Source organism: Sphaerodactylus townsendi, linkage group LG12, assembly GCF_021028975.2.
Source record: "Sphaerodactylus townsendi isolate TG3544 linkage group LG12, MPM_Stown_v2.3, whole genome shotgun sequence".
NCBI lineage: Eukaryota > Metazoa > Chordata > Lepidosauria > Squamata > Sphaerodactylidae > Sphaerodactylus > Sphaerodactylus townsendi.
This window is the reverse complement of record NC_059436.1, coordinates 45,989,269-46,015,570: the sequence shown is the minus strand read 5'-3', so window position 1 is coordinate 46,015,570 and position 26,302 is coordinate 45,989,269. Positions and strand designations below refer to the sequence as shown.

Sequence of the window (26,302 nt, the reverse complement as noted above, 5' to 3'; positions counted from 1 at the left end):
GCCACATAGCCCAGAAAACCCACAAAAACCAGTTGCCTTGGCCTGTTTGGAGTCCCAGTCCCCCCCCACGCATGCACACACGCACGCGCGCGCACACACACACATATACACCAGCAGCAGTTACATAGCCAGGATCTAGTCTTCTTGTAAGGTTTCTCCTTAAAGCAATTTGCCTCAATTGAGAAGTATGTCAGATTATCGGGCCCAGAAGTACCTCTCTCCCCCCCACTTCCACCCATTTTTACAGATCACCCTTCTGCAATTCTTTGAACACCCAGAAAGTATCTCTGCCAAACACACAGGGAAAATGCATGAAACAGGATTCTATGAATAAGTTAGTTCATGGGGATTGTTTTGGGGTCACATGCATGAGTTCAGTGCTGCTTGTTGCTGCAATCGTGCAGTTCCCTGCCCTTGTCCCAGCAGTCTGCAAAGTGGACAGAGGCAATACTGAGAAACCAGTCCAGACTGGCATCTTTTGCTTTGCTCTGGTCCCGCACCTGTAGCCTCCTGCTTTGGTGTTATTTTAATCACAAAGGAATGGGACTGCATGCTACTTCCAGTCCCCAACAAGGCACAGGGAAGAAAGGGTTTATTGTGAGCAAAGGATATTCTCCTTACCTTTAGTCTGGGAACATAAAGTCATACCTGTCGTCTCAGGTCAGGTTCCTACCTGTCCTGTGTGTATTTGTGAGACAGTGCCATCACGGCATCACTTTGGTATTGGATAGGTATTTCAGCTGCACCTTATCTATCCGATATAACGTCAGCAAGGAGCCGATGGGCTTTTTCTAGGGCTCGTTTTGATGCCTTCCCGTCAGCTTATCTGATGGGACGATTCCAAAATATTCCAAGGCACAGGAGAACCTGTGTGTGCGGCTCAGGGGAAGTAGACTCAGTGTCACATCTCTTACTGCATTGCAAGTTACACGAAGGGAGCTGTTAATCCAACCATTGTTATCTCGTCATGTATATCCATTCATAGATAATTCAGATACAAATTCTGTAAGAATGCTATCAGAAGATCGTGTTTCCGCCATTTCACAGAAGGTAGCTAAATTTTGTATACTGGTACACAACCAGCGTAGTTCCTTATTAAGACAAAGAGCTGTACTGTATGATGAGGACTGTAATAATGCCTGAAGTTAATGTTATTTATCAGTAGATTTTATAATGGATTTACAATTTATATTATATTTTTGTATAAATGGAATGCTATGTATTCACACGTATTCTGTTCTTAAACTATTGGCTGGCCTAAAGGCCGTAATAAATATCTATCTATCACTTTGGTATTGTGGTTAGAGGGTCAGGCTCATAGTGGGGAGACCCATCTCCCCTCAGTTGTTGTCCTTGGGTAAGTCATTCCTCTTAGCTTGACCTAACTCATTTCATTTCATTTTCACCTTTAATGGCATATAAATTATTAGCATATTTCCATTTAAAAGAGAAAACTTTTAGAACATTTAAATACGGGTGTTTAAAATGCTTTCCAAGAATTTAGCCACTGCCAAGGTGATCGATGGATTACAGTCACTTAGCAGAAAGCGAGTGGTCTGGAACTTGGAGCGCTCAAGTCTTGGAAGCTTGTAATGAAGGGTGAATTAAAATCATGCGCAGGTTACTGTGAAGACAGCATTCCAGAAGAATATGAGTTATGGTTTCTATAGATCCACATCCGCAACGGCATAGTCTCTGATGTTTTGGGATCTGGAGGTATCTCCCTGAGGTTTAGCTTGACCTAGCTCACAGAATTATTATTATTTTTTTGGCATGGGTGTGGAATACCATGAATTTCCATAGAGGAAGAGTGGGTTAAAATTCTGCCTTTTGTAATGGTGCCTTTTGAGGTTTTACAGTAATTACATTTTTTTTTGTTTACCATCTTGGCTGTCCATTTTATGGGCGGAAGGGTGGGATATAAATAATCTACTACCATAATGAAAGGGTACAAAATAAATAAATCATGAGAGCAGCTTGGCTATCTAGCAGACACCCCCCCGCCAAAGCTGGAAAAGAACGAAATGCCTATTTGGTTTGGTTTAGAGAAACAGAATACTCTACTTTTCTTCCAAAATCAATTAGCACCCAAGGTGGCTTCTTATTTCTTTGAAACTGTTTTCGTCTAAATTAGCTTCCAAGGGGCTTCTGCCATCTGTGTTGAAAACAATAAAACATCATCAATAAACAAATCAGACAACCAGCCGTAAAAACCTTGAAATACTGGAAATAATGGTGGAAATAAAGCTGTAATAGAAAGAATAAAACTGTAGCCTTGATGAACAGTCAAACAGCCAAGAATAAGAGCAGGGGCCTATAAATGGTCCAAAGACTAGTGGAGCGATAAAAGATGTTAAAAGACTAAAACAGCATGCGAGCCCGTTGCTCGTGTGTGTGAACCGTCTCTCTGCCAAAGGCCTGGCGTACGAAATCCATCCATCCATAAAGCCAGCAATTTAAAAATGAACCATTAAAAACAGACAATTAAAACTACTAAACAGTAGTAGCCCCGTTAAAATTCAGAGCAGCATTAAAACCTTGGGTAGAACGGCTCATTAGCAGCATAAAAACCGAGTCTGACAGGCCCATTGCCACTTGCTTACCTCCATGTGCGCAAAGATGTAAAAATGCCTACAAAGACGTTAAAAATGCCTTAACTAGAAGTGAAGGGGCCAGCAAGTGTTTTCGCAGGAAAGCTTTCCTGGTCACGGACATTTGAAACCCCCTTTGCTGACTGGCTGCCTTTTCCCTCTCATTCCCTTTAACCTTGTGATCCTGATCCAGATAGTGTATACAGAAGTTCTACCAGCACCTCCATTGCCACACGCAGTGGCTGGAGCTGTAGGAAAACAAGAGTCTAAATTTTGTGGGCCTCTTTCTTACTGAGCTGGTCAACCTTTCCTGGACTGTACCATTTCAGACTGCAGGTAGGGTCTCTCATAATGGAATGCTCCTCCATACCACCCCATTCTTGGCACATAGAAACAAAGCTGTCGGCAAGAAGGCTAGGATAGAACCCTGCTCCCTGACATGCTTGGTTGTTTTCTAGGGCAGAGGGGTTTATTTTATTTCTTAGTAAGGCACGTTGCATCTTTTGAGATTCCACCTGTACACTGAAAATAGCAAAACCGAGATCTACAACGAGAACGGGTACAAAGAATGACATGGTAATTTCTGGAGGCCTAGCAGAGAAGGAGGTGGCTGGAAAGCAACTCAGGTTTCCTGTGCTCCAACTTGTGCAGAATTGCTGTCCCTCATTCATTCATTCATTCATTCATTCATTCATTCATTCATTCATTCATTCATTCATTCATTCATTCATTCATTCATTCATTCATTCTTCGATGTCTACCCCACCCATCCCCATAGGGCTCAGGTGGTGAACAACATAACACAACAGTATCCGTTAAATAGAAAAAATACTGCTAAAGACATAAGAACTGTAAAATACAAAACAAAGTTAGAGATGGCGACTTAAACACATCAGACCTAGCATTAGCCAATACCAATAACAGCAGCACTATATCAATACATTAACAACATTAACAACAATATATATTGTTGGCAGTGTGATAGATGCGATCTCCAGTACAGTTATGACTGTTTGCTGATGACAAAGCACAAAAAGTTAACCAATGCTTCCAATACTTCTACATATCCACAATCCAACATAGTTACCACAATTGATGCATCAGTGCATTCAATGGAAGTTCTTAACCACAGGCTTAGAAATTTATTCTTAGCTAAGCTATGTAACGGACAATGTAAAACTGAATCATAGAGTTGGAAGTAACCCCAAGGGCCATCAAGTCCAACCCCTTGCAATGCAGGAACACATAATCAGAGCACTCCTGACAGATGGCCATGCAACCTCTGTTTAAAAACCTCCAAAGAAGGAGACTCCACCGCACTCTGAAGTAATGCATTCCACTATTGAACAGCCCTAAGAGTCAGAAAGTTTTCCTGATGTTTAGGTGGAATCTCTTTTCCTTCACCTTGAACCCATTGCTCCTGGTCCTAGTCTCCGGAGCAGCAGAAAACAAGCTTGCTTGGTTACCAACATGACATCCCTTCAAATATCTAAACATGGCTATCATGTCACCTTTCAACCTTCTCTTCATGTCACCTCTTCACCAAACTAATCATACCCAGCTCCCTAAGTCTTTCCTTGTAGGGCATGCATTCCTGACCTTTGACCATTTTGGTTGCCCTCCTCTGGACCCGTTCCAGCTTGTCAATATCCTCCTTGAATTGCGGTGCCCAGAACTGTACCCAATATTCCAGGTAGAATAGAATAAAATAGAATAGAATAGAATAGAATAGAATCTTTATTGGCCAAGTGTGATTGGACACACAAGGAATTTGTCTCCGGTGCATATGCTCTCAGTGTACATAAAAGAAAATACATTTGTCAAGAATCATAAGGTACAGCACTTAATGATTGTCATATAGGTCTAGTAAGCAATCAGGAAACAATCAATAGTAATAAAAACATAAAATGTAAAATCATAAAATAAAATGTAGAAATGTCAGCACAGGCTATAGTCATACAGTCATAGAGGTGGGAGGAGATGGGTAATAGGAATGATGAAAAAAGTAGTGCAGTAATTATATAATAAATATATAATAAATAGTTTGACATTATCGAGGGAATTATTTGTTTAACAGAGTGATGGCATTCGGGAAAAAACTGTTCTTATGTCTAGTTGTCTTGGTGTGCAGTGCTCTGTAGCGACGTTTAGAGGGTAAGAGTTGAAACAGTTTAGGTAGAGCAGAAACTAAAGGAAAACCCAGACAAGTAAAACGTGTGGTGGCATGTACTAACTTTTTTAGGACAAGGACATTTACCTTTTCTAACGAGCCTGCTGCTTCAGTCTTATCACGCCTACATTGGATACTGTGAGGTATGTAAAAATGCCAGTCTGGAAACTTCACCATCGGAGAGTCCCACTGAAAATGTTTATTTCAAGTAGGGCAACTTTCAGGTTTCGATCTGAAGGAGATTGAAAAGTTTCGCCGGGAGGAGGGCCTTGCACCCCAACATTTTCCTCCGTGCAAAACCGTTCCCGCTTTGTACCCCGTCAGGAGGAAAGCAAGTAGGCATTTTACAAAGCCAAGTAGGTGGCCAAGTAGGAGCAGCAGTGGCGCAGGAGGTTAAGAGCTCGGGTCTCTAATCTGGAGGAACCGGGTTTGATTCCCCGCTCTGCCGCCTGAGCTGTGGAGGCTTCTCTGGGGAATTCAGATTAGCCTGGGCACTCCCACACACGCCAGCTGGGTGACCTTGGGCTAGTCACAGCTTCTTGGAGCTCTCTCAGCCCCACCTACCTCACAGGGTGTTTGTTGTGAGGGGGGAAGGGCAAGGAGATTGTAAGTCCCTTTGAGTCTCCTGCAGGAGAAAGGGGGATATAAATCCAAACTCCTCCTCTTCTTCTTCTTCTTCTTCTTCTTCTTCTTCTTCTTCTTCTTCTTCTTCTCCTTCTCCTTCTTCTTCTTCTCCTTCTCCTTCTTCTTCTCCTTCTCTCCTTCTCCTTCTCTATTCTCCTTCTCTATTCTCCTTGCTCCTTCTCCTTCTCCTTCTCCTTCTCCTTCTCCTTCTCCTTCTCCTTCTTCTTCTTCTTCTCCTTCTCCTCCTTCTCCTTCTCCTCCTTCTCCTTCTCCTTCTCCTTCTCCTTCTCCTTCTTCTTCTCCTTCTCCTTCTCCTTCTCCTTCTCCTTCTCCTTCTCCTTCTCCTTCTTCTCCTCCTTCTTCTCCTTCTCCTTCTTCTTCTTCTTCTCCTTCTCCTTCTCCTCCTTCTCCTTCTCCTTCTCCTTCTCCTTCTCCTTCTCCTTCTCCTTCTTCTCCTTCTCCTCCTTCTCCTTCTCCTTCTCCTTCTTCTTCTTCTTCTTGATTTTTGCATTGGACGCAGCTGCAGAGGTCTTTTGCCAGGCTGATGTCGGCCCCCTGTATGCATTTCATTTAAATGACTTAGGGAGGTAATTCTGTGCAGTCGGGAGGAGGGGAGCTGCACGAATGCAGCCGGGGTGTTTAATTTGCTGCAGTCCAAGAATTATAGGCGGTGCGCCAAAGTTATTGATGTGGTCAGAGTTTTGCAGCTGATGTGTCCCGGGGTTGGAAATTGATGCCGTTGTTTGCCGTGGCTGGGCCGCTGACACACCGGAGCTATTGAAATTGATGTAGTGTGCCAGTTGCTGCTGAGTCATCTCAACTGTGCAGACTTATGTGGGTGACATTTTTTTCTTCTTCTAAGCACGCCCTGTCTTTTAAAACTGCCATCAGCAAATTGCGGCGAGCCTATCAAAGCTGATTGATGTTGGGAACACACTTGTCAGAGTTGACTCCTTCAGGCGGGCCCGTTTTCTGAAAGTAGCTGTGTTTTTGGTGATTGCTTTTCCCTCCGTCCACACCGCTCGCTGATTGCCTTGTGTGTAAGCTTTATTTTGGTTAAGAATGCTTAATGGGGTTTCTAACATGGGATATCTTTTTGATGGGTGATTATGGATGAGCGGCAGCTGATGCTTTGTATGCACAGGGCCTCGAGTTTGATGCCCGGCATCTCTGCTGAAAGAATCTCAAGCAGCAGGAACTAGGAAAGATTCCTCTCTGCCTGAGCCGGCGGGAGGCAGTACCAGCTGAGATGGATGAAAGATCTGATTCGGTGGTAGAAAGTGTGCTTAGCATGTAGAATCTCCGACATCAGGGGTCGGCCACCTTCACTATCAAAAGAGGTATTTTTGTGTGTCCCTGTCCTCCCCCCGGAAAAAACTGTCTGGAAACACAAAACATATTTGAGCCTTAGGATACCCTTGTTCCTGGTCTCTGCCAAGGCTTGGCTGTGGAGGGGAGAGCACCGGTCTTTGGCTGCTAGACCTTCTCCCCTGCTAGAGGTCTGCCTCCGCTCGTCTTTGCATTCTCTCCCCCTCTCTTTCTTCCTCTCAGGTCCATTCTGTCCTTCTCTCCCCATCTCTCCTTCTCTTCCTCTCTCTTCTTCTCCTTTGCCATCTTTCCCCCTCCCATTTATGCTCTCCTCCTGGCCAATCCCAACCCTGATCCCTCTCTCCCCGGCTCTCCTCTGACTGTTACTAACCAGTTCCCTCTGTGTCCTACCCCTACTACTGCCCCTACAACTGCCCCTACTGCCCCTATAACTGCAGGGGCAGTTGCCTGCCCATGCTTCCTGCTCTACTCTGCCTCCTTGGCTGTCTGTTATCTGCCTGATAAGCCCAGCGTTGTCAGTTTTGACTGGGCTGGCCCCTCCTGAGCCCTGAAACTGCAGGGGCTGGTGGGTCTGTCAGCTGATGGGCAGTAGGATGGGCTACACAGAGCCACTTTTGGAGGAGCAAAAGAGCTGCCGGTTGCAGACCCCTGTCCTTTGTTCATCAGTATCTCAGGGGCATGTGGCGGAAGGACCTTTATTCACCTGAGGTCCTGGAGGGTCAGTGTAGGCCAGTACACATACAGTGGCTCAAGAACCACATGTGACTGTCTGTCGTGCCACCTGGGACCTTTATGAACACTCTTGTATGGCACCTGCCCCGAGCCAGGTGGGGTGGTTGGCAGGTGGTTCTCATTTTGGAACAACCACCAGAGGAGCAGGTAGGGCAGTGGTGGCGAACCTTTGGCACTCCAGATGTTACGGACTACAATTCCCATCAGCCCCTGCCAGCATGGCCAATTGACCATGCTGACAGGGGCTGATGGGAATTGTAGTCCATAACATCTGGATGCCAAAGGTTCGCCACCACGGAGGTAGGGTGTCAATTACTTCAGGCCTCATGTCAGGGTTGGAAGTAAATGTGATTCTTTTGGTCAATGAAAACTGAAAATGTGGCTCTCTGAGCTGAGGAGAAGTACCACAGGTATAGGCAATGCTGAGCTAGATGAGCTAGTGATATGCTGCAGTGATATGCTTCATGCAGTCATTTTTCATTTGAATTCGGGATATCCTGTTTCTACAACGGATGTGGTCGTTTGCCTTGCTGATCCATGAACTGTCATCTTTACTATTTATCCATGCTCTTCTTCTGCCAGGTATCAGGAGCTTCTGGGGCTAGAAACATGTGGACTTGAGCACTACTTTTCCTGAGTTGAGCCACTGGGGTTACATATCAGAGCATCCGTGGGCTCTGGAGTGACTCTTCCCATCCAGGCTGGCCATTGGCTGCTTCTCACACAGGGCAACTATAAAAGCTTTCTACTTAAGCTATGACTTTGTTGGGGCAATAACGGTTGTTATTGTTCTGGCTTCAGCTTTTGTTGCGATCCAGAGCTCTGATTCTTGACTTGAAGCTTCTGGATTATGGTTTCTGTTTCCTAAGAAGAAGAAGAGTTGGATTTACATCCCCCCTTTCTCTCCTGCAAGGAGACTCAAAGGGGCTTACAAACTCCTCTCCCTTCCCCCCTCACAACAAACAACCTGTGAGGTAGGTGGGCCTGAGAGAGCTCCGAAGAACTGTGACTAGCCCAAGGCCACCCAGCTGGCGTGTGTTGGAGTGCACAGGCTAATCTGAATTCCCCAGATAATTTTATTGATTGATTGATTGATTGATTGATTGTTTAGTTTTATATACCGCCCTATCCCCGAAGGGCTCTGAATTCCCCAGATAAGCCTCCACAGCTCAGATGGCAGAGCGGAGATTCAAACCCGGTTCCTCCAGATCAGAGTACACCTGCTCATAACCACTATGCCACTGCTGCTCCTTCGGGCCTCATGTCAGGGTTGGAAATAACTCACTGGACCACTCATCTCTGATGCTGTGGGCCTGCTTATGTTAGGCACGGTCTTTCAAATGGAGGGAGAACCTCAGACATACATGGTGCAGATTTGTGTGATGTGGAGATTTAAACATACACACAGGTAAACATCTGTGTGGAAGCAGATTTGTAGAAGTATTTCTTCAAGTTGTGTTCTTCTGCCAAGGGCGCACAGAGGTGAAGACACACGAGCTTCATTCTTCCCCTTTTCCTTAGAAAAGTTTGGCATAAGGAATCAACTACTTGTTGGGGCTGGTTTAGGGCAGCCTTGGGGCTGACTTTGATCCTCCATGAGACGCTTTTTGTTAGAAGCCCCAGGTTGCACCAGTTAAATGTACAAATTAGGTGCCTGTCCCATGGATCAGTTAAGGCACAGGTGTCAAACTCGTGGCCCTCCAGATGTTATGGACTACAGTTCCAATCATCCCCTGCCAGCATGGTGATACTGAGTCTGCCTGCTCGCTGGAGCATATCTGATGTGCCTTGATGGATCAGACCAAGAGCCAGAACATCCAGCAGAATGTCATTGAGCCAGAATGTCATTGAGCCAACAGAAGTGAGCTCTGACCAGCGAGCTATTCCAGCAAGAAATGACCAGTGATCTGCTGCTAGATCATGCTTTTCCCCCTCTCTGCATCCATGCTCTAGATCACCTTCAAGCTACCCTCGCCGTTCGAGGCTTCTTATCGGAAACGTTTGGATAAGTTTTTCCAGCTCTGGTACTACATGTCAAAATGTTGACTGCTTCATTAACTGCCTCTGCATAACAGCCTGCGTGGGCTATGTACCTACCTTTGTTCTTTGTAATTCATGGGAGAATTACTTGAAATAATTCACACCTACGCCTTCCACAGCAGAGATGGTATACAGAGGAGCTTGATGATGTTGCTTCTAATGGCCATAGTTGGCTGATGTGCACGGGCCTTTTACAGCGCCCTAGGGACGGCAAAAACTTCGTCACTAGGGAGCTGTTCGCATGGGGGGGCGCAGCAAGGTTTTCTCACCATCCCCCCCCCTTCCGATCGACTTACCTTCCCTGTGACCTTCCGGCGCGTTGCCAAGGCCTGGGGACACGCCCCCCTGCTCTGTGACTCCGGAGCAGTCGCGCAGGGCAGGGGGGCGTGTCCCCTGACCTCGGTGACGCGCCAGAAGGTCGCAGGGAAGGTAAGTCGATTGGGCGACGGCGCAGTGCTGCACCGTTTTCCCTGTCTTTACCGGGACAGTTCGCGGCGACGGTCAGGGTAAAGAGATTGTCGGCATCGCATAATTTACGCCGACACCCCCTAGTACGTCAGCCATCGCGAGAAGCTGACCTCTGATTCTGGGAGGCATAAAAAATAAAGTTATAGAAATATAATAATGGGACAAAGAACCAAAAGGCTCCAGTTCTGCCTCTGGCCTTGAGGCACAAGACCCAACACCATTAGCCATAACAGCAGTGGCACATTGACCTGCCACCACCTGTAATTTCTTACACTAATCAGGTCTGCAACCTGTGGCACTCCAGATATTCATGGACTCTCTAGATCAGGGGTCCCCAAACTACGGCCCGGGGGCCAAATGTGGCCCCCTGAAGGCATTTATCCGGCCCGCCAGGCATGGCAGCGATGGCTCCATTCATGTGCAGTGGGGTCTCGAGGGAGAGGAGGAACCGGCCCCAACGGCTGTTGATTGCAGTTACATGATGGCACCCCCAAATCTCCATGAATTTTCTGACCCACAGTTGGAAACCTTACATGTGGCAATGCCTGCTCCGCCCTTCCCTCTCGGCTACTCCATGTGCTGCTCTCAGGCTTTCTGTTCCGCCTCACTCCCATTGGCATCAGCCAGGCTGGCGAATCGCTCGCTGGCTGCTAGGGAGGAAAGAACCCAGGAAGATACCTGATCCTGGGTTAGATGGAATGCTTCATTGGCAAAGTTCTGCTTTTTTTTTTTTTTACAGGGGAAGGTATTCCACAGCCTCCCCAACAATATTTGGAGCCCACCCTATACTTGACATACTTTGGTCACTGTTCTAAAAATAGACCATGACAGAAAGGCTGAAAGGTGAAATCAAACATTTTACAATCATTTGTGCATAGGAATTTGTTCATAGTTTTTTTTAGTCCGGCCCTCCAACAGTCTGAGAGACAGTGAACTGGCCCCCGGTTTAAAAAGTTTGGGGACCCCTGCTCTAGATGTTCAATAGGCCATGCTGGCAGGGGCTGATGGGTTTTGTAGTCCATGAACATCTGGAGACCCCTGCTGTAATCCCTCTCCCCCTTCCCTTTACCCATGCTTGTTAGGCTACAACCAGATGCTAGGCTGCCTCCTTCCTTTCCCTCCCTCCCCCCCCCGGGTGGGCTGGCCATGACCAGATGATGGCTCCCTCCCCCCAGAATGGGTGGGTCATGACCAGATGCCACCCTCCCTTCCCCTCTCACCAAGTAGTTGTCTCACTGCTATTTGCATTGGCTATACCATATCACACTCTTAAAAAAATAATTGTTATTGATCTTCTCAAAATAGTTATACAGAAGACAATAAACGGCAACATGAGAAAAATAACCCAAGCATAATTAAACAGAAAAATACCTAACCGTAAAAATAAAACACAACAACCAAATGGAACTAAAAATTTTATACACATAATACCACTTTGAGATAGAACCTTCTGTCTTCTTTTATCTCATCTAGCATTCTATTCTTAAGTCATTTCACTAACACCTAGTGGTATATAAATAAATACTTATAACCTTAACAATTGACATATTTACGTTATTGATTCAGCCTCAGAGCCAGTGTGGTGTAGTGGTTAAGAGCAGGTGCACTCTAATCTGGAGAACCAGGTTTGATTCCCTGCTCTGCCGCTTGAGTTGTGGAGGCTTATCTGATGAACTAGATTAGCTTGTGCATTCGACACATGCCAGCTGGGTGACCTTGGGCTAGTCACAGTTCTTTGGAGCTCTCTCAGCCCCACCTATCTCACAGGGGGTTTGTTGTGAGGGGGGAAGGGAAAGGAATTTGTAAGCCCCTTTGAGTCTCCTTGCAGGAGAAAAAGGGGGGATATAAATCCAAACTCTTCTTCTTCTTCATACTGAAAAAAATGCTTCGTACTTCTCATCAAACTCAGATTTTGACTTTTTGTTTACAAAGTTTGTTAGTTTTGCCATTGTAGCACACTCTCTTATTTTCTCCCCCCAGTCTTCCATATTGGGGCAGCTCTCAGTCTTCCAGCTAGATTCTATTAACACTCTGGCAGCCATTAACATATATAAACATAGTTCAGACTGTCCTTGTTCAAGAGAATAAATGGACCCAAACCTGGCATCATGAAAATGCTCAAATGCGGAGCCACATTTTGACTTTTCAAACCTTCAGGTAACATTCTTTTAAAGGTGGCCGTTCTTTGGATAGATATCCCTAAAGCCTGTGGGAATTTTGAGAAAAATCAATGGGTGCCACCACAAGGTGGCCATGGGTTGTAGAGCCAATCATGGAAAGCCGTCATGGGGACTGGGGCCAATCACAAAACGTGATGAGATTCTATAAAATGTCAAAAAGATTCCAAGCCAAGCTTCTCCTTGGGATGGAGGCAGCTAATTAAAAATGATTGATCCCTACATAGGCAAAGGTTATGGCTCCTGGGCTCTCCTGAATCACCATCTGCTCCGGGGTGGCGTAGGAAAGGTATGACTGGGAGGCCATTGACATTCACAAACACCAAGACAACTTCAACTGGAAAAAAGAGACTTTGAAAATTAGCAAAGCTTGGCTACCAGTACTTAAAAACACCAAAAGCAAACCCCAAGGACATGCTAAATTCCTGAACAATGGACTCCACCCAAACACAGGATTTGCATTCACCAATACTGCTGCTGCTACAGGGCATGAAAATGTGAATCACTCCCTGGACTGATGAGCCCCACCTGCAATACAATACTATCAACCACATCTTTGCATAACAAGTTCCACCCAGACACTTACTGATTGGTTCCCCACCCTGGGACATGGACAATGCATACCCCAGACATTCCCTTCTCTCTGGACACAGTGTGTAACAGACTTCCCTCTGTGATACACCTCTGAAGATGCCAGCTACAGATGTAGGCGAAAGGTTAGGAACAGGATCCACCAGACCACGGCCGGAAAACCCACCAGAACCAGTATGACTTTGGAGATGAGAGACTTTGGAGAATGAAGCCACTGAGTAGGGAACTGGAGAGTTCCGTAAATGCCCGCTGGTGCCGTGTCGGGGCTCACTCTTAGCCGAATAATTTCAAAGGGAGCCTTCAGTGAAAATTGCTGGCTTGGAATTCACGCGTAGATTTGACATGAGGAAATTTGGCTCAGTAGCGATTGGGGTTAGCTCACTGCTGAATGTAATTGGCCTCCCTGCCAAGTTTGTATACACTATTCATCTTAGTTTGCCGTTCATCAACGGTTTGAAGTGGTCCGCATACACTCTGATTGGATTGTTTGCTCTTTGGACGGGATCTGGGTTTGTTTGTGCCGTGCTTGTAATGCAACGTACCTGTTTCTCGAATTGCTTGGCTTTGTTTTGTAATCAGTCCTTCTCGCCCATTCGTGCCTCTGTGCCTGAGCTCGGATAAACTGGTACAATTGTGGGTAACCCTCCTTGCGTTTGCTGGAATGAGCAGGGCCTCACAAAAGCTTACGACACAATAAATATGTTAGTTTGTAAGCTGAAGTGTGACATTTTTATTGTTTTTGCTTTGAAGCCATGGTTTTTCCACGAGTCACAAACGGTTTCAGACTGATAGGGCTTGCCAAGATGATAAAGTCACTGCAGGGGTTATTTTAGCATGCTGCTGGTTCGAATGCTGTGAGGATGCAAGCAAAGTGGTGACTTTCAAATCCATCACTTCCTGGCTCATCTCCCATTTCACAGAATCTCTAGGAGGTGATCCAGATAGATCTGAGGCCAGAAATGCTTTAGAGACCGAGAAGATTATTGGGGACGTAAGCTTTTGAGAGCCAGAGATGCCTCTGTCAGATATATGACAAAGGGAGCGTTGTCTTTCAACTGTTTATACCCTGAAAATGTTGTTGGCCTCCAAGGGGCTACTGGACTGAAATCTATCTGCTCTGCTGCAGGCCAACATGGCTGCCCCCTGAAACTGTCTTCCAGAATGTGGTGAGATAAATCTCACTGCTTCCCTCTGTGCATGAACTCTGAGGCATTTACCCCAAACAAACTAAAAAAGGGAGGTGGCGCATTGTGAGGGATGGCGGCAGAGATGAGAGCCGGCGGGGTGTAGTGGTTAAAAGCGGGCGGACTCTGACCTGGAGAGCCAGGTTTGATTCCACACTCCTCCACATTCGCTCTTATCTGGTGGGCTGGATTTGTAAACAAATAGCAAATTGACATTTTTAAGCGTTCCTGAATGTGCTGCCTAACAGTTTCGCTGGGCGGTTCATATTATTATGGGGGCGGGAGAAAAAGTTCCATCAGGAATTCAAGAGATTTGCCCGTGTCTCTGAGCCTTCTTCCCGCCCTCCCGAGCAAGAAGGGGATAACGATGCTGTCTGGCTTCGCAGGGATTGCAACAAGATTGCATCTGTAGCGTGCTCTGGATCTTTGAACGCAGCATGCAAATAGTTTTCTTTTCCTTCTCCCTATCTGGTTTCTCCGCACCGTGCATAATTTTGTAAGCTTCTATCAGGAGAGGTGCTCTGGAGGAATTGTAGGGGGGGACACCGACAAGGAGGAGGCAGACAGCAGTCTGGATGAGGAGGATGCCCCCGGAAGGGAGCACAGTCTGCAGCTTGAAAAGCCGCAAGCAGACGAAGAATTAAGCGAGCCACCTGTGAGTGAGATGGAGCGTTCAGACTAGAGCTCAGTCAGTTTCCTGTTCTGTGCCCTTTGGCAAGCCGGAGCTTGGCAGAGATAATTCCCACCAAGGAGTTTGTTAGAATATATGCAGTATTTGCTATTAATAATTTTTAAGCGGTTCAGCAAACCTCAGGATTCTTTCCCCTCGTCTGGGCGAGCTGGAGAGGGGGGGAGAGCACAATGCGATCTCACACGAGGGAGGCGACGGTGGCCTCCGGCAGTTTCTGCCTTAATGGAGATGTCTGACGCACACCTTGTGAGAGCGGTGGCTGAGCAGCGGCGCATCTCATTTGGAAAACGGAGTCTGAAAGGCACAGGCATGGTGGGAACGATCGGCTGTTCAGTCCTTGTACGGCAAGAAATAGCAGAATCCCATGAATTCAGGCACAATTTTCTACAAAGGTAGTGTTGTGAATGTCAGTGCTGTGGGAGATGCTTCAGGGGACCAGAGCCCCAACGTCATTGAACTTATGGGCGCTGTTGGAATTTTGAAGAAAGGTGCTACGCACCTCAGAAAAATGGATGCCATGGGGAATGGGAGCAATCACAAAATGGCTGCCATGGGGAATGGGGGCAATCACAAAATGGCTGCCATGGGGAATGGAGGCAATCACAAAATGGCTGCCATGGGGAATGGGAGCAATCACAAAATGGCTACCATGATGCTGGGTCCAATCTTAAGAATGTTAAACCAAATGTTGAGAGGTTTAAAGTCAAGCATCTTCCTGGATGGAGGGAGCACTTGCAGATGTAGAAATGATACCTCCGCGGCTCTTTAAAAAATCGCCTGTTCCACTGAGGGAGAAGAAAGCCACAACAGACACTGGGGGAAAATCCAGAGGCTGCCAAGAAACACATCAGTGGGTACCATCGTGTGGATCACTGTTGTACTTAGCAAGGTATCTATCATTCTTGTATCTGGTCCTTCTGTTTATCAAAGGACATAGGTGGTTCTCCCTTCTGTTTTATCTTATAACAACACTGTGAGGTAGGTTAGTCTGAGAGAGTGAAACTTGATTGGCACTATGCTTCCTGAGCTAAGGGAGCCTTTCAGCGCGGGTCTCTCCAGCATCCTTACTTCAACCACACTGTTTCTTATCCATCTACCGCATTCGATTCTCTGTGTTGAGAGTACTTGGGTGGTTTCCTCCTGCCAGTGGCCATGTTCACATCAGTGAAGGTGTCTGGGAGTTAATGCCAGTGGAAGAGGAGGTGCCAATTGAATTTGGAGACTGAGGTGGAACCGCAGAGACTTGGGACAAGGTGCCTGGTCAACCTTCAGCTAGTAGCTCCTCTCCCGCCCGACCAATGGTGGTGTAACATCAGGAACACTCATCCAAGAATGTATCCAGTACAAGGCGTGCTCATATTCCTGCCTCTCAAAATCAAGGCCATTGCTTTCACATCCTGCATGTGAGCTCCCAATGGCACCTGGTGGGCCACTGTGAGTAGCAGAGAGCTGGACTAGATGGACTCTGGTCTGATCCAGCTGGCTTGTTCTTATGTTCTTATGTTCTTAATAGTAGCATTGGAAAATGCTTCTCTTGTCATTCATTTGAATAAGCAGGAGGAGCTTGCAGCCAGTGGTGCCCCTATTCCTGGGCAGTGCACTGTTTTTACTGTTCAGCTGCTGCTGGAATCCCTCCTGTAGCAACAACATTCGCTTTGCCTCATTAGCGCTTCCTGTTCTTTCAAGATTTATTTATTCGTAATGTTTCCAGCCAAACGTTGGTGCCCAAAGCCACTCGCAGGGGTCAGAAGACAATGCATAGAACATTGAAAACACAAAACAAAATGTTGAATGGGATGGGAATATTGGTTGCCTTGCACAGTCCAAACAGTGCAAATCGCCCTTCCCAAATCCAAACAGAAGAGAGATACACACCTTACAAAAGTGGAGAGATGAGTCCCCTTGGATTCTTGACCTTGGCAGTTTTCCAACCACTGATGTTAACTATCTGGCTAAAGCTCCATGGAAGTGATATGACCTGACAGACCTCTGCATGCATCTCTGAGAAGTTACAAATGATACTGCTGCTGTTCTGACTGTTAGTATGCAAGCAGCTATGGGAAGAGGCTGCCACCCAGCCTGGCCGAACACGGGTTTAAGTCATGCTCCTAAGTCCGCTGTCTGTCCCGGAGAACTTTGGAATAGATGGACTGGGCCTCTCTTGATGCTCTGCATTGGGGAGGGGAGAAGACAGAAGTTCTCTGGCATACGAGGCTTTCAAAGTAGGAATGAGGTCAGTGGCAACTACTGGTTATGGCTGGCATGTAAGCCAAGCCCAGATCTGTGGTTTCTGTGCTGTTTTGTCTAGGAGAACAGTCCCATCATGTGAGCTGCCGGCCACAGTCTGAAGTGGCCCAGTTCACACATAGATTTGACCACCTGTTGGTGAAAACTAGGCCTTAACCCACGGAGCTTTAAAGTAAGGCAGATAGCCAGAAGCATATCGAGTGGAAATGACGCCCGAGGCAACACCTCCTCCAGGCACTCCTGTGCCCCCCCCACACACACTTGGGGGATGGGGGCAGGGCTCGGCCTCTCTGCAGGTCAGCTCCTGCTGTCCCCAGGGCCTGGGGAGGGCAAAAGCCGGCCTGTATGGAGGCCAGGAGTGAGGCTCAGGGGCTGTGAGGTAGCCCAGGCAAGTGAGGAGCAAGAGCTCAGTGGTGCTGACTGGGAGCTCCCAGCTGTTTAGATCATGTGACCAAAAGGCATGCACCCGAGGTCATGGGTGACCTCACGTCCCTATAGGCCGTACACCTCTGCAGATACCTCTCTGAAGCTTTGGAGGGAGACAGATTCTCATCTGTGTTTCTGTCACTTCCTAGGTTTTCTCCCATATTTTCTTAGAACATACTAGGAGCCCTGCTGGATCAGACCAGTAGTCCATCTAGTTGAGCAGCCTTTCACAAAGCAGCCAACCAGTTGCTCTGGAAGGCTAACAAACGGGGCATAGATACCAAAGCTTTTTTCTGATCCTTCCTTCTAGCATTGGCGTTCAGAGGTTTGCTGCTTTTGACTGTGGCGGTTCCCTTTAGTCACCATGGCTAGTAGTTTGTGGATCTCTCCCCTGTGAATCTGTCTGACCTAGTCATATTCACTCAGTGGCTTGGGAACCACATCTGGGCTCTTTGGCATGCCTCCTGTGGCCCTTCTGTTCTCATTAGCACCGTGCTCCATGTTCCAGGCTGGTGAGCAATTTCTTTGGAAATCAGAATAATTTCATAATTACTCTGGGCTCAAGATAAAGTCCTTTTTTAAAAAAAGCAGTACCTTTTACCTGTCTTGGTGATACTAAGGTTGTGTAGATGCACAGGTTCTTTGCTGGAGGCTGACTCAACACATGCAGCTGAATAAGGTGGTGGAATGGGGCATATTACTGTGGAATTCTAGCCCATAAAGCAAACCCTCCTAGTAGTGGAGAAAGGCAGCCCAAGATGCTCAGAAGTGCTTTGGGAATTGAAAGAGTTATAGTATAGATTTTTGTCTGTGCCTGCTTGGGGGTGGTGTGCGTGGCCTAAAGTAATTGTGTGGCTCATTTGGTTGATGGAAATTGTGAATGTGATTTTTTTTTTGTAATTGACAAAGTACCACTGGTCTAACCCCTTTTAAAGCCAGCCCTGTGTGTGTGACTTATTTGCAGACAAACTAATTTGTCACGGCATCTGTTAAGTAAATCTGTATGTGTTTTTTAATTTAGCATGCAAAAGAATCTGAATATGCAGGAGTGATTGAAGCCCTAAGAAAAGAACGTGACGTTTTTTCAAATCTGATCAAGTCGCTGAAAGATGCGGAAGGGTGAGTGTCCAATTCTTCATTCTAGGAGAGTTTCTGAATGTAAATGATCTAAATTGTGCAGAGATTAGGAAAACCACACATACGTGGAACAAACAAGAATTTTAATGATAAAGAAAAACCTTAACTCTGGTCCTGTGCGTTGGCTATAAAGAACCATACCACGCTTTGGAGCAAAATACAGTGGCACCTCGAAAATCGGTGCCTTCGACAATTGTCGATTTCAGAAATCGACGATTGCCAGGCACCGATTTCCGCCCTCTAAAATTGTCGGCCGCCGAGTGATTTACAGAAACGCTTGTAGTTGCTACGTTATAAGCGGCGTTGATGACATCGCGTAATAATGCGTTCCAAAACAGCATCATTGCCAAATGAAATACCTCTAAATACACCGTTTTTGGAAATCGCTGATAATCTCCGGACGGATTATCGGCAATTTTCGAGGTGCCACTGTATCCACACTGGTATTCTGTCTTGTGTTTTCTTTCTGTCACAGTTCCATTATTATTTCTTAATGGAATGTTCTAGATTCCTGTTATACCTGTTTTATGGCAACGGAAAAGATTTTGGGATGGATCAAGAGCTCTTCTAAGCCAGAAATTTAGGGGGGGTTGTTTACAAACTGGTGCTGGGACAGAAGGGAGGCCCCTCTCCCTGGAGATGTAGCAGATCGGTTGTAGAATATCTGGTTTGTGCGCAAAAGTGCCAGGTTCAGTCCTTGGTGCCCCCAGTCAGAGGATTTCATGTAGCAAGGCTGGAAAACACCTCTCTGTGATAAAGGCTTTGGAGAGCTGCTGCCAGTCAGAAGATGATAATAGTCTAACTCTGCATATGAAGCCGACCCTTTCTTTGACCAGAAAATGCTCAGATCCCTAGGAAACTGGCATTGCGTTCTGAAGGCAACAAAGATGATTTGTCTACCATGGGAAAATGCAGGTAAAAACTGCAAGAATGCCCACTGGGTTAAACCCATAACATCCTCAGTTCCCGAGGCCTTTGGAACACAAACCTTTGTGAAGGGAAAATGAATTCATAATTTTTACAAGAAAACTAGTAACACATGGGACTCCTCTTTTGTCTTTTGTGTTTCAAAGGACAGCTTCTCAGACAGTCTACCGAGTTGTTCTTTAACTTGACACCTCTAGGCTATTTGAGGTCTGGTTTACATGGTATAAAGACCTTGTGTCTGCTCTGATTCTTTTGAGCAGATGTGCACAGGCCGTTCGTCTTCGTGCAACACTATTTTTCTGTGGGTATAACAATATCCAAGCACACCAGGCCTGGGGTGAATTGGGACAGTGGAGAGAGGGAATTTGTCTTGCTGTTCTTCCGACCTGAAATGACTTTAGGGAGCAGCTATTTGTACCCCTTGGGGAAATGTGTCTACAGCCCATCAGTATTCATATAGCCCTCAGCAAGGCAATATAGAGTTCCCTTGAGATATACCTAGGGCGATTCCGAACACGAGTAAAATAGGTTCGACCCAGTTCCCTGAGAAGGGTACTAACCTAGGTCGAAGCCATTGTTGTTCCCCACTGCAACCAGCTTGATCCCAGCTCGGTGGGCGGAATCATCCTGTGCCTCTTCACTGCTCCGTTCCGATTGGCTACTGTTCTACGGCCATGTTCCGTCTATGCCCACACAAATTATAAAAAAAACTGCCACAGGAATGGAGGGACGAAGGTGGTGTTTTTTGATTGGCCAGCTGTACGCATGCCCGAAACACTCAGCTGTGATTGGCTGAATGGGGGATTCCTGGCACCAGAGATTCCGCACTTTACTGGAATCAAGCTGAGTTCGAGCGTGGTTCCCTGAAAAAGTAGTAGTTCCCAACTGGAGTCGGAAATTTGACCGTTACATGGGGTGAAGCTGGTACAAAACCACATCGATCCCAGTGGTTGTGCGGAGCACTTAGGTCGAACGCAGCTCGAACTTAGGTCGATAACACAAGTGCAGAATCGACCCTAGTCAAGTAAATGGTGTGAGGAGGGAGGAAGGTGTGGTCCTGATCTGAGCTGAACCTGCAGCTCCTCAGAATTATATTCTGAGCACTGAACTCCTATCACCTGTCTGAAGTAGAAGAGTTGGGTTTTATACCCCACTTCTGTCAACCTCTCAGGATTCTCAAAGCCACTTCCAATCACTTTCCCTTCGTTTCCTCACAGTTGATACCTTGTGAAGTAGGGGGGGCACAGCAAGTTCAGAAAGAACTGTGACTAGCCCAAGGCAACCCGGCAGGCTTCATGTGGAGAAGTGAGGAATCGAACCCAGCTCTCCAGATTAGAGTGGATACGTGGAGGAAGCAAGGGCTTCATCCCACGTTCATTGCCCTGAGTCCTTGCACTGCCTTACCTAGGAAGAGTTTGCGAAACAAATGCAGAAGCTTCGTTTCAAGCATGTGAGCAGATTCGTCTGCCTTCCTTATCTTGTAAAGCAGTTCTTCCTTGAAATGGATTTGTGTTTGAAATATGCCGGTGGTGAAAGATCCTTTTTTACGCAGCTGGAGCTTTGCTGCCTTCTGAACACTGTCACAAATTGGAACTATGTGACAGAAATGGACGTTCAGCTTAAAATGGGGAGGGCCTCCTTATTAGAAGGTGATTCCTTCCATCTGGATCTGGAGGCGGGGCAAGACGTCTAATGCCTGCTCTCTTCGTCCTGCCTTGGAGGTGTGAGGTAAATTGGTGTTAGACCCCACTGGATGGGCCACATGTGTTATTTCACCAGTGGCACAGTGGTTAAGAGCAGGTACATTCTAATCTGGAGGAACCGGGTTTGATTCTCCGCTCTGCCGCTTGTGTTGTGGAGGCTTATCTGGGGAATTCAGATTAGCCTGTGCACTCCAACACACACCAGCTGGGTGACCTTGGGCTAGTCGCAGTTCTTCTGAGCTCTCTCAGCCTAATCTACCTCACAGGGTGTTTGTTGTGGGGGAAAGGAGCTTGTATGCCCCTTCGGGTCTCCTATACGAGAGAAAGGTGGGATTTAAATCCAACTCTTTTTCTTCTCTCCCCACAGCAGACACCTTGTGAGGGTGGGGCTGAGAAAGTTCTGAGAGAACTGTGACTAACCCAAGGTCACCCGGCAGGTTTCACTTGGAGGAGTAAGGAAACAAACCCAGTTTTCCAGATTAGTTTGTTGTGAGGGGGAAGGGAAAGGAGATTGTAAGCCCCTTTGAGTCTCCTACAGGAGAGAAAGCGGGGGAGGGGGGGGTAATAAATCCAAACTCTTCTTCTTCTCTTGGGGACTACCCATCATTTGATTCATTCTTGAGTTCAGCCATAAATTTCTGCCAGTCCATCTTGTTGGCAGCCAAATATTAGATGTGTTTCCTTTAATCCTTTAGCAAAAAAAGCCAGTGGCCCATTTAGATGATCTTAGTTCGGGTTGTCGTTTTATTGCCAACCTCCCTAGCCTTGTTCCATGTTGACACTGAGGTAATCCTTCACTCAAATGTTAGAACAAGGGCTTGCCTGCAGAAGGCAGGAGATCAGTGCGCCTCATCCGTAAATCCACTATGTTTGTTGGGGAGTCAAAGTTTGAGAGGCTGCAGTTTATATATATATACACAAACATATATATATTTAATATACTGTTATCTTCCCTTCATATTTTAGTTGGAGAAGCTAAACATTCAGTGGTACATGTTGGAAACTAATGAGGAGTTGGAGTAGAACCATTTGGGAAATGTCTCCCATAACCCTCCCAGCAAGCCTCTCACTCCTAGGACTGACAAATTTTCAAGTGCTTGGTCAGGCTAATTCCTTCTTCTATTTCAATGGTTCTCAACCTGCGGGTCGTGACCCCTTTGGGGGTCGAACGACCCTTTCACAGGGGTCGCCTAAGACTCTCTGCATCAGTGTTCTCCATCTATAAAATGGAGAAATGTTAAGGTTGGGGGTCACCACAACATGAGTAACTGTATTAAAGGGTCGCGGCATTAGGAAGGTTGAGAACCACTGTTCTATTTCTGTATTTGTTTTCCTTTTAACTTAATCCTCTTTGGTCTGTGCCTCCTGGAGCATGCTCAGTTTCCTCAGGCTCCTTCCCTGATTCGAGATCCTCCATCGCATTAAGGAGCGGTTATTTGATCAGGAATACCAACTCCTAATTGGTAGAGCAAGGACTCTCAGTTCCCATCTCTACTTCGAAATCTACCGGAGAAATGCAGGACAGCTGTTTATTTAAACGTATTGTTTGACCCTGGGCTAAGATGGGCGATCACTAGAGCAAGAACCAACACATTTCTTCTTGCTCTATCCCCAGAGAGATTTACGGCATCCTTACACCTGATGCGTGCTTGTGCACACTGCCTAACCTCTGAAGAGACCTTAGAGCATATCTTATTTGCCTGCTGTAGATTCACAGAATTTAGACCTAGCTTTTTTCTGAAGGCCCCAATTCTGGCACTCCCATCCTCTCCAAATTCCAAACTGAAGTATCTCTTGAACAATCAGGACCCCAAGATACTGGAAATGGTGGCCAACTTCCTGGTCACCTACTATACCTACTTTTGTATAAACATTGCCTTTAATACAGTTCCTGACTCTTCTACCAGGTGCATCATTCTGTTTAATCCTATCTGGTGCGTATTTTATGTGTGTGTGTGTGTATGTGTATATACATATATGCATGCATGCATGCATGCATACATACATACATACATACATACATATATATATACACACACACACACATAAAATTTTCCTTCTTTTGATGCCTAATAAAGGTCTAGTTTGAGTTTGTGTCCTTCCCGAATTTGATTAATTTATATTTTCTGCATAGTTGGGGAGAGTTCCCCGTAGCGTTGTACCTCTTTGTAAGTCGATTCCTTCGTGATTGACCTAAGCCGCCACTTGACTATTCAACATGGTTGTGACAACCGACGCCCTTCTAGTTTTTAGGTTTTAGGGGTGGGAGTGTGAGAAAATTAATCATTTCAAACAGTCCCAGGGCTGGTTGCCGCTTGCTCTTTGTCCTGCCCCTAAAAGTCTCTGAAGCCTGTGTGTACCCAAACCTCGAGGACCACGACTTTGGCCAATAGCTTCCCCCGCAGTTCTATTTCCGCCCTGCAAATATCACCGGAGCTCTTGTTTGCCCTGTCATCTCCAACCACCTTTTATTCAGATTTTCATGAAATGTGTCTTGTCTTCAATGCTTCACACCTTTAATTTATATTAAAATAAGTTCCACTTATATTAAACGAGGGGGAGGATTCCCCCCCCCCTTGTCTGAAAGTAGGTGGTGAGAGGCAGCGCGGTGGCAGCTCCCGGATTATTAATGTTTAATATTCAAGTTAATTGACTCCTGCCCCATTTTTCATTTTTTAAATTGTATGTGCTTTTTAAATTGCCTGCTTGTAACTAACCATTAAAAGCCGCCACCGTAGGAAGAGGTGACAGCTTTCATAGTGAAGTAGAGAACTACTTGAAAAAGGGAGAAGTTTGGGACGCAATAACAAGCGAGGCATAAACTCAAAGGTATTTGCAGCAATTACCTTCTGTCTCAGGTTTCGGTCTCAGAATTTGGCTTTCCCTGCTCCAGAGTTGGAATTTACACCAAGCCTTGGCTCATCTAGCTCAATATACTTCACTTTGACTGGCAGGGTTGTCCGAGTCCCAGGAAGGGGTCGTTCCCAAAATGATCATCAGAGGGCCAAACTAAATGTGTCAGTTCACCTGAGAGCGCCTTGGGGACTAGCTGTGAGCCGCATCTCCCATGTGCTTTAGCCCTGATTCAAATTGGGCTAGTGCAGCATTTCTAAAGGGAGCTGCCACCAGGAACTCACGGCTGCAGTATGGCAGACAGTCCCCAGGGTGAACGTGTGCAAAAAGTCACATTTAGTCTGGTCTTCATGAGATCTTTGGGATCTGTATTTAGAATACAGCTTAGAGCTCTAGCCGTGGTTCATCCACCCCTTTCCCTCTGCCTTTGCAGTCTTCCGATTTACCCCAAAAGGTTGGACCTAATTCGTACTGTGATGATCAGTCTATAACTTGGCTGCAATTCACACAGCAGGTGGGGGACTCTTCCATACCAAGAAAATCCTGTCTGCTGGCAACCTAGGTTGGTTATCGTCATTTCTCTCAAGGTCCTACCTTTCTGTGTGTGGATTTTTAAATTTTTTGCAGACATTTGCCGTTGTTAATTTTTTGTTCAGTCATGTGACCCCCCACCTATACCCTGAAGTGATGCAGTCCGCACACAGATTTACGACCCCATTTGTGAGAAGATAAGATTAAGTTATTTCATTGTCCCAGATGAACGACTGAATACACTGGGTATCTCTGTGATGAATTTTTAAAGCTCGTCAGTTAGGTTTCAGGCTGGGTGGGTGGGTAATAAACCTGAAGTTAAGTGTGTCTTGATGATTCCCAAAAACCACCAGAATGGGGCCATGCAAGTTTTATTGTCATCTTATGTAAAGATTTGTTTACACCGTAGCTCAAGATAAGAGGAATGTAGGCTTTAAAGGGAGTTTAGCAGTTGCTCCTTTGGAAATGAGTTCTTTTGTAGAAGCCTTGATGTGTAAAAGATGCCGGAGGTGCGCGACTAAATGTTTTCTAATGTTTGACAGAGCCCAAGACGCATTGTCTTAAAGCTTCAACCGTCTGGTTTTCTTCTTTTATAAAAAAAATAAAATAATGTAGGATAAATAACCTGCAAGCGGAGCTGAACAACATTTCTCTGTTGCGCCGGCAACTGGAAGATGACATCTTGGCAAACTGGAATTTGCGGAAAGAACTGGAAGAGCAAATCAAGGCTAACAAAGGGGAAGGTAAGGGGGGTTATGGGAAAGCAGTTTCTTCTTTTCTTGCCAGCTCTTCCGTTTTGTTTGCTTTTAAAGAAAGGAAAGAAATGTGTCAATTACACCATTCTGGAGTAGCAGGAGCCCCATGACAGACATAGGAGCCCCATGACAGACACAATCTAGAACAGAGTGGATGAGCTGAGTGGAAGGGCTGAACATGATTCTTTGCAGGAGATACATTAAGTGTCTCCTTAACTTTGGGCCTTCTACTGAGTCAGATAAGGGGGCAATGACTGCCAGTTCCGGCAATGAAACACTCAGGGAAGTGGCTTCTACACACAAGCATGCACGCACGCACACATGCACACACACACACACACTCCCACACACCCCCACACTCCACACCCCCCCGGCTGCCTGCTTAGAATCGCCCTCTCCAAACTGTGTTTCACTGTAAAAATGAAAATATCTCTATTCTCTTTTCCACTGAAGATTAAATTACAATTTTATATTCATCCGCCTCAAGCTGGACCTTCTTTGCTTGGGTCCTAGTGCCTGCCTAGTTCTGTTTCCCCTCCCCGCATTTGCCTTTTATCATCTCTCGTTCCTCTTTAAGAGACTGGGCATGGGGTGTCACTTGGCTCTGCCGCAGTGTGGGGCTGGCTGTGGGCTGCCTCTCGTCCTCATGCTCTCCCCACCAGCCGAATCTCACTGCCGCCATCACCTCATTGGCGAGGCAGCCTAAAGATTCCTCCCTCAGGCCAGTTCCTGCTCCCCTGCCTGCCAAGCCTTGCTGCCACCACCATCTCGTTGGTGAGGTGGCCTAAAGATTCCTTCCCCCCGCCAGTTCCTGCTCCTCCACCCACTAAGCCTTGCTGCTACCTCCCTGATTGTTGACGAGGAAGCCTGAAGATTCCATCCTCAGCAAGTACCTGCTCCCCCCACCCACCAAGCCTCGCTTCTGCTGCCTCGTCGATAAGGAAGCCTAAAGATTCCTCTCCTGGCAGGTTCTTGCTCCCCGGTCTGCCAAGCCTTGCTGTCATCTCCCCCCTCGTCAACAAGGCAGCCTAAAGATTCCTTCCCCCAGTGGGTTCCTGCTCCCCTGCTTGCCGAGCCATGTTCGAATATGCACAGAATAATGGTTTTGACAAAGGCATCAAAATGA

The 26,302-nt window shown here is 46.4% G+C and overlaps 1 protein-coding gene across 5 annotated transcripts in view; it reads left to right on the top strand.

Annotated features, from left to right (window-relative positions):
- The window catches only part of CDK5RAP2 (CDK5 regulatory subunit associated protein 2), a 187,581-nt gene that overhangs the window by 52,280 nt on the left and 108,999 nt on the right, over positions 1–26,302 (top strand). For all 5 annotated transcript variants that reach the window (XM_048513449.1, XM_048513448.1, XM_048513447.1 and 2 more), the window contains exons 14-15: positions 18,292–18,389; positions 25,037–25,164. In XM_048513449.1, the coding sequence (XP_048369406.1) occupies positions 18,292–18,389; positions 25,037–25,164 (226 nt within the window). The remainder of the gene's footprint in view (positions 1–18,291; positions 18,390–25,036; positions 25,165–26,302) is intronic.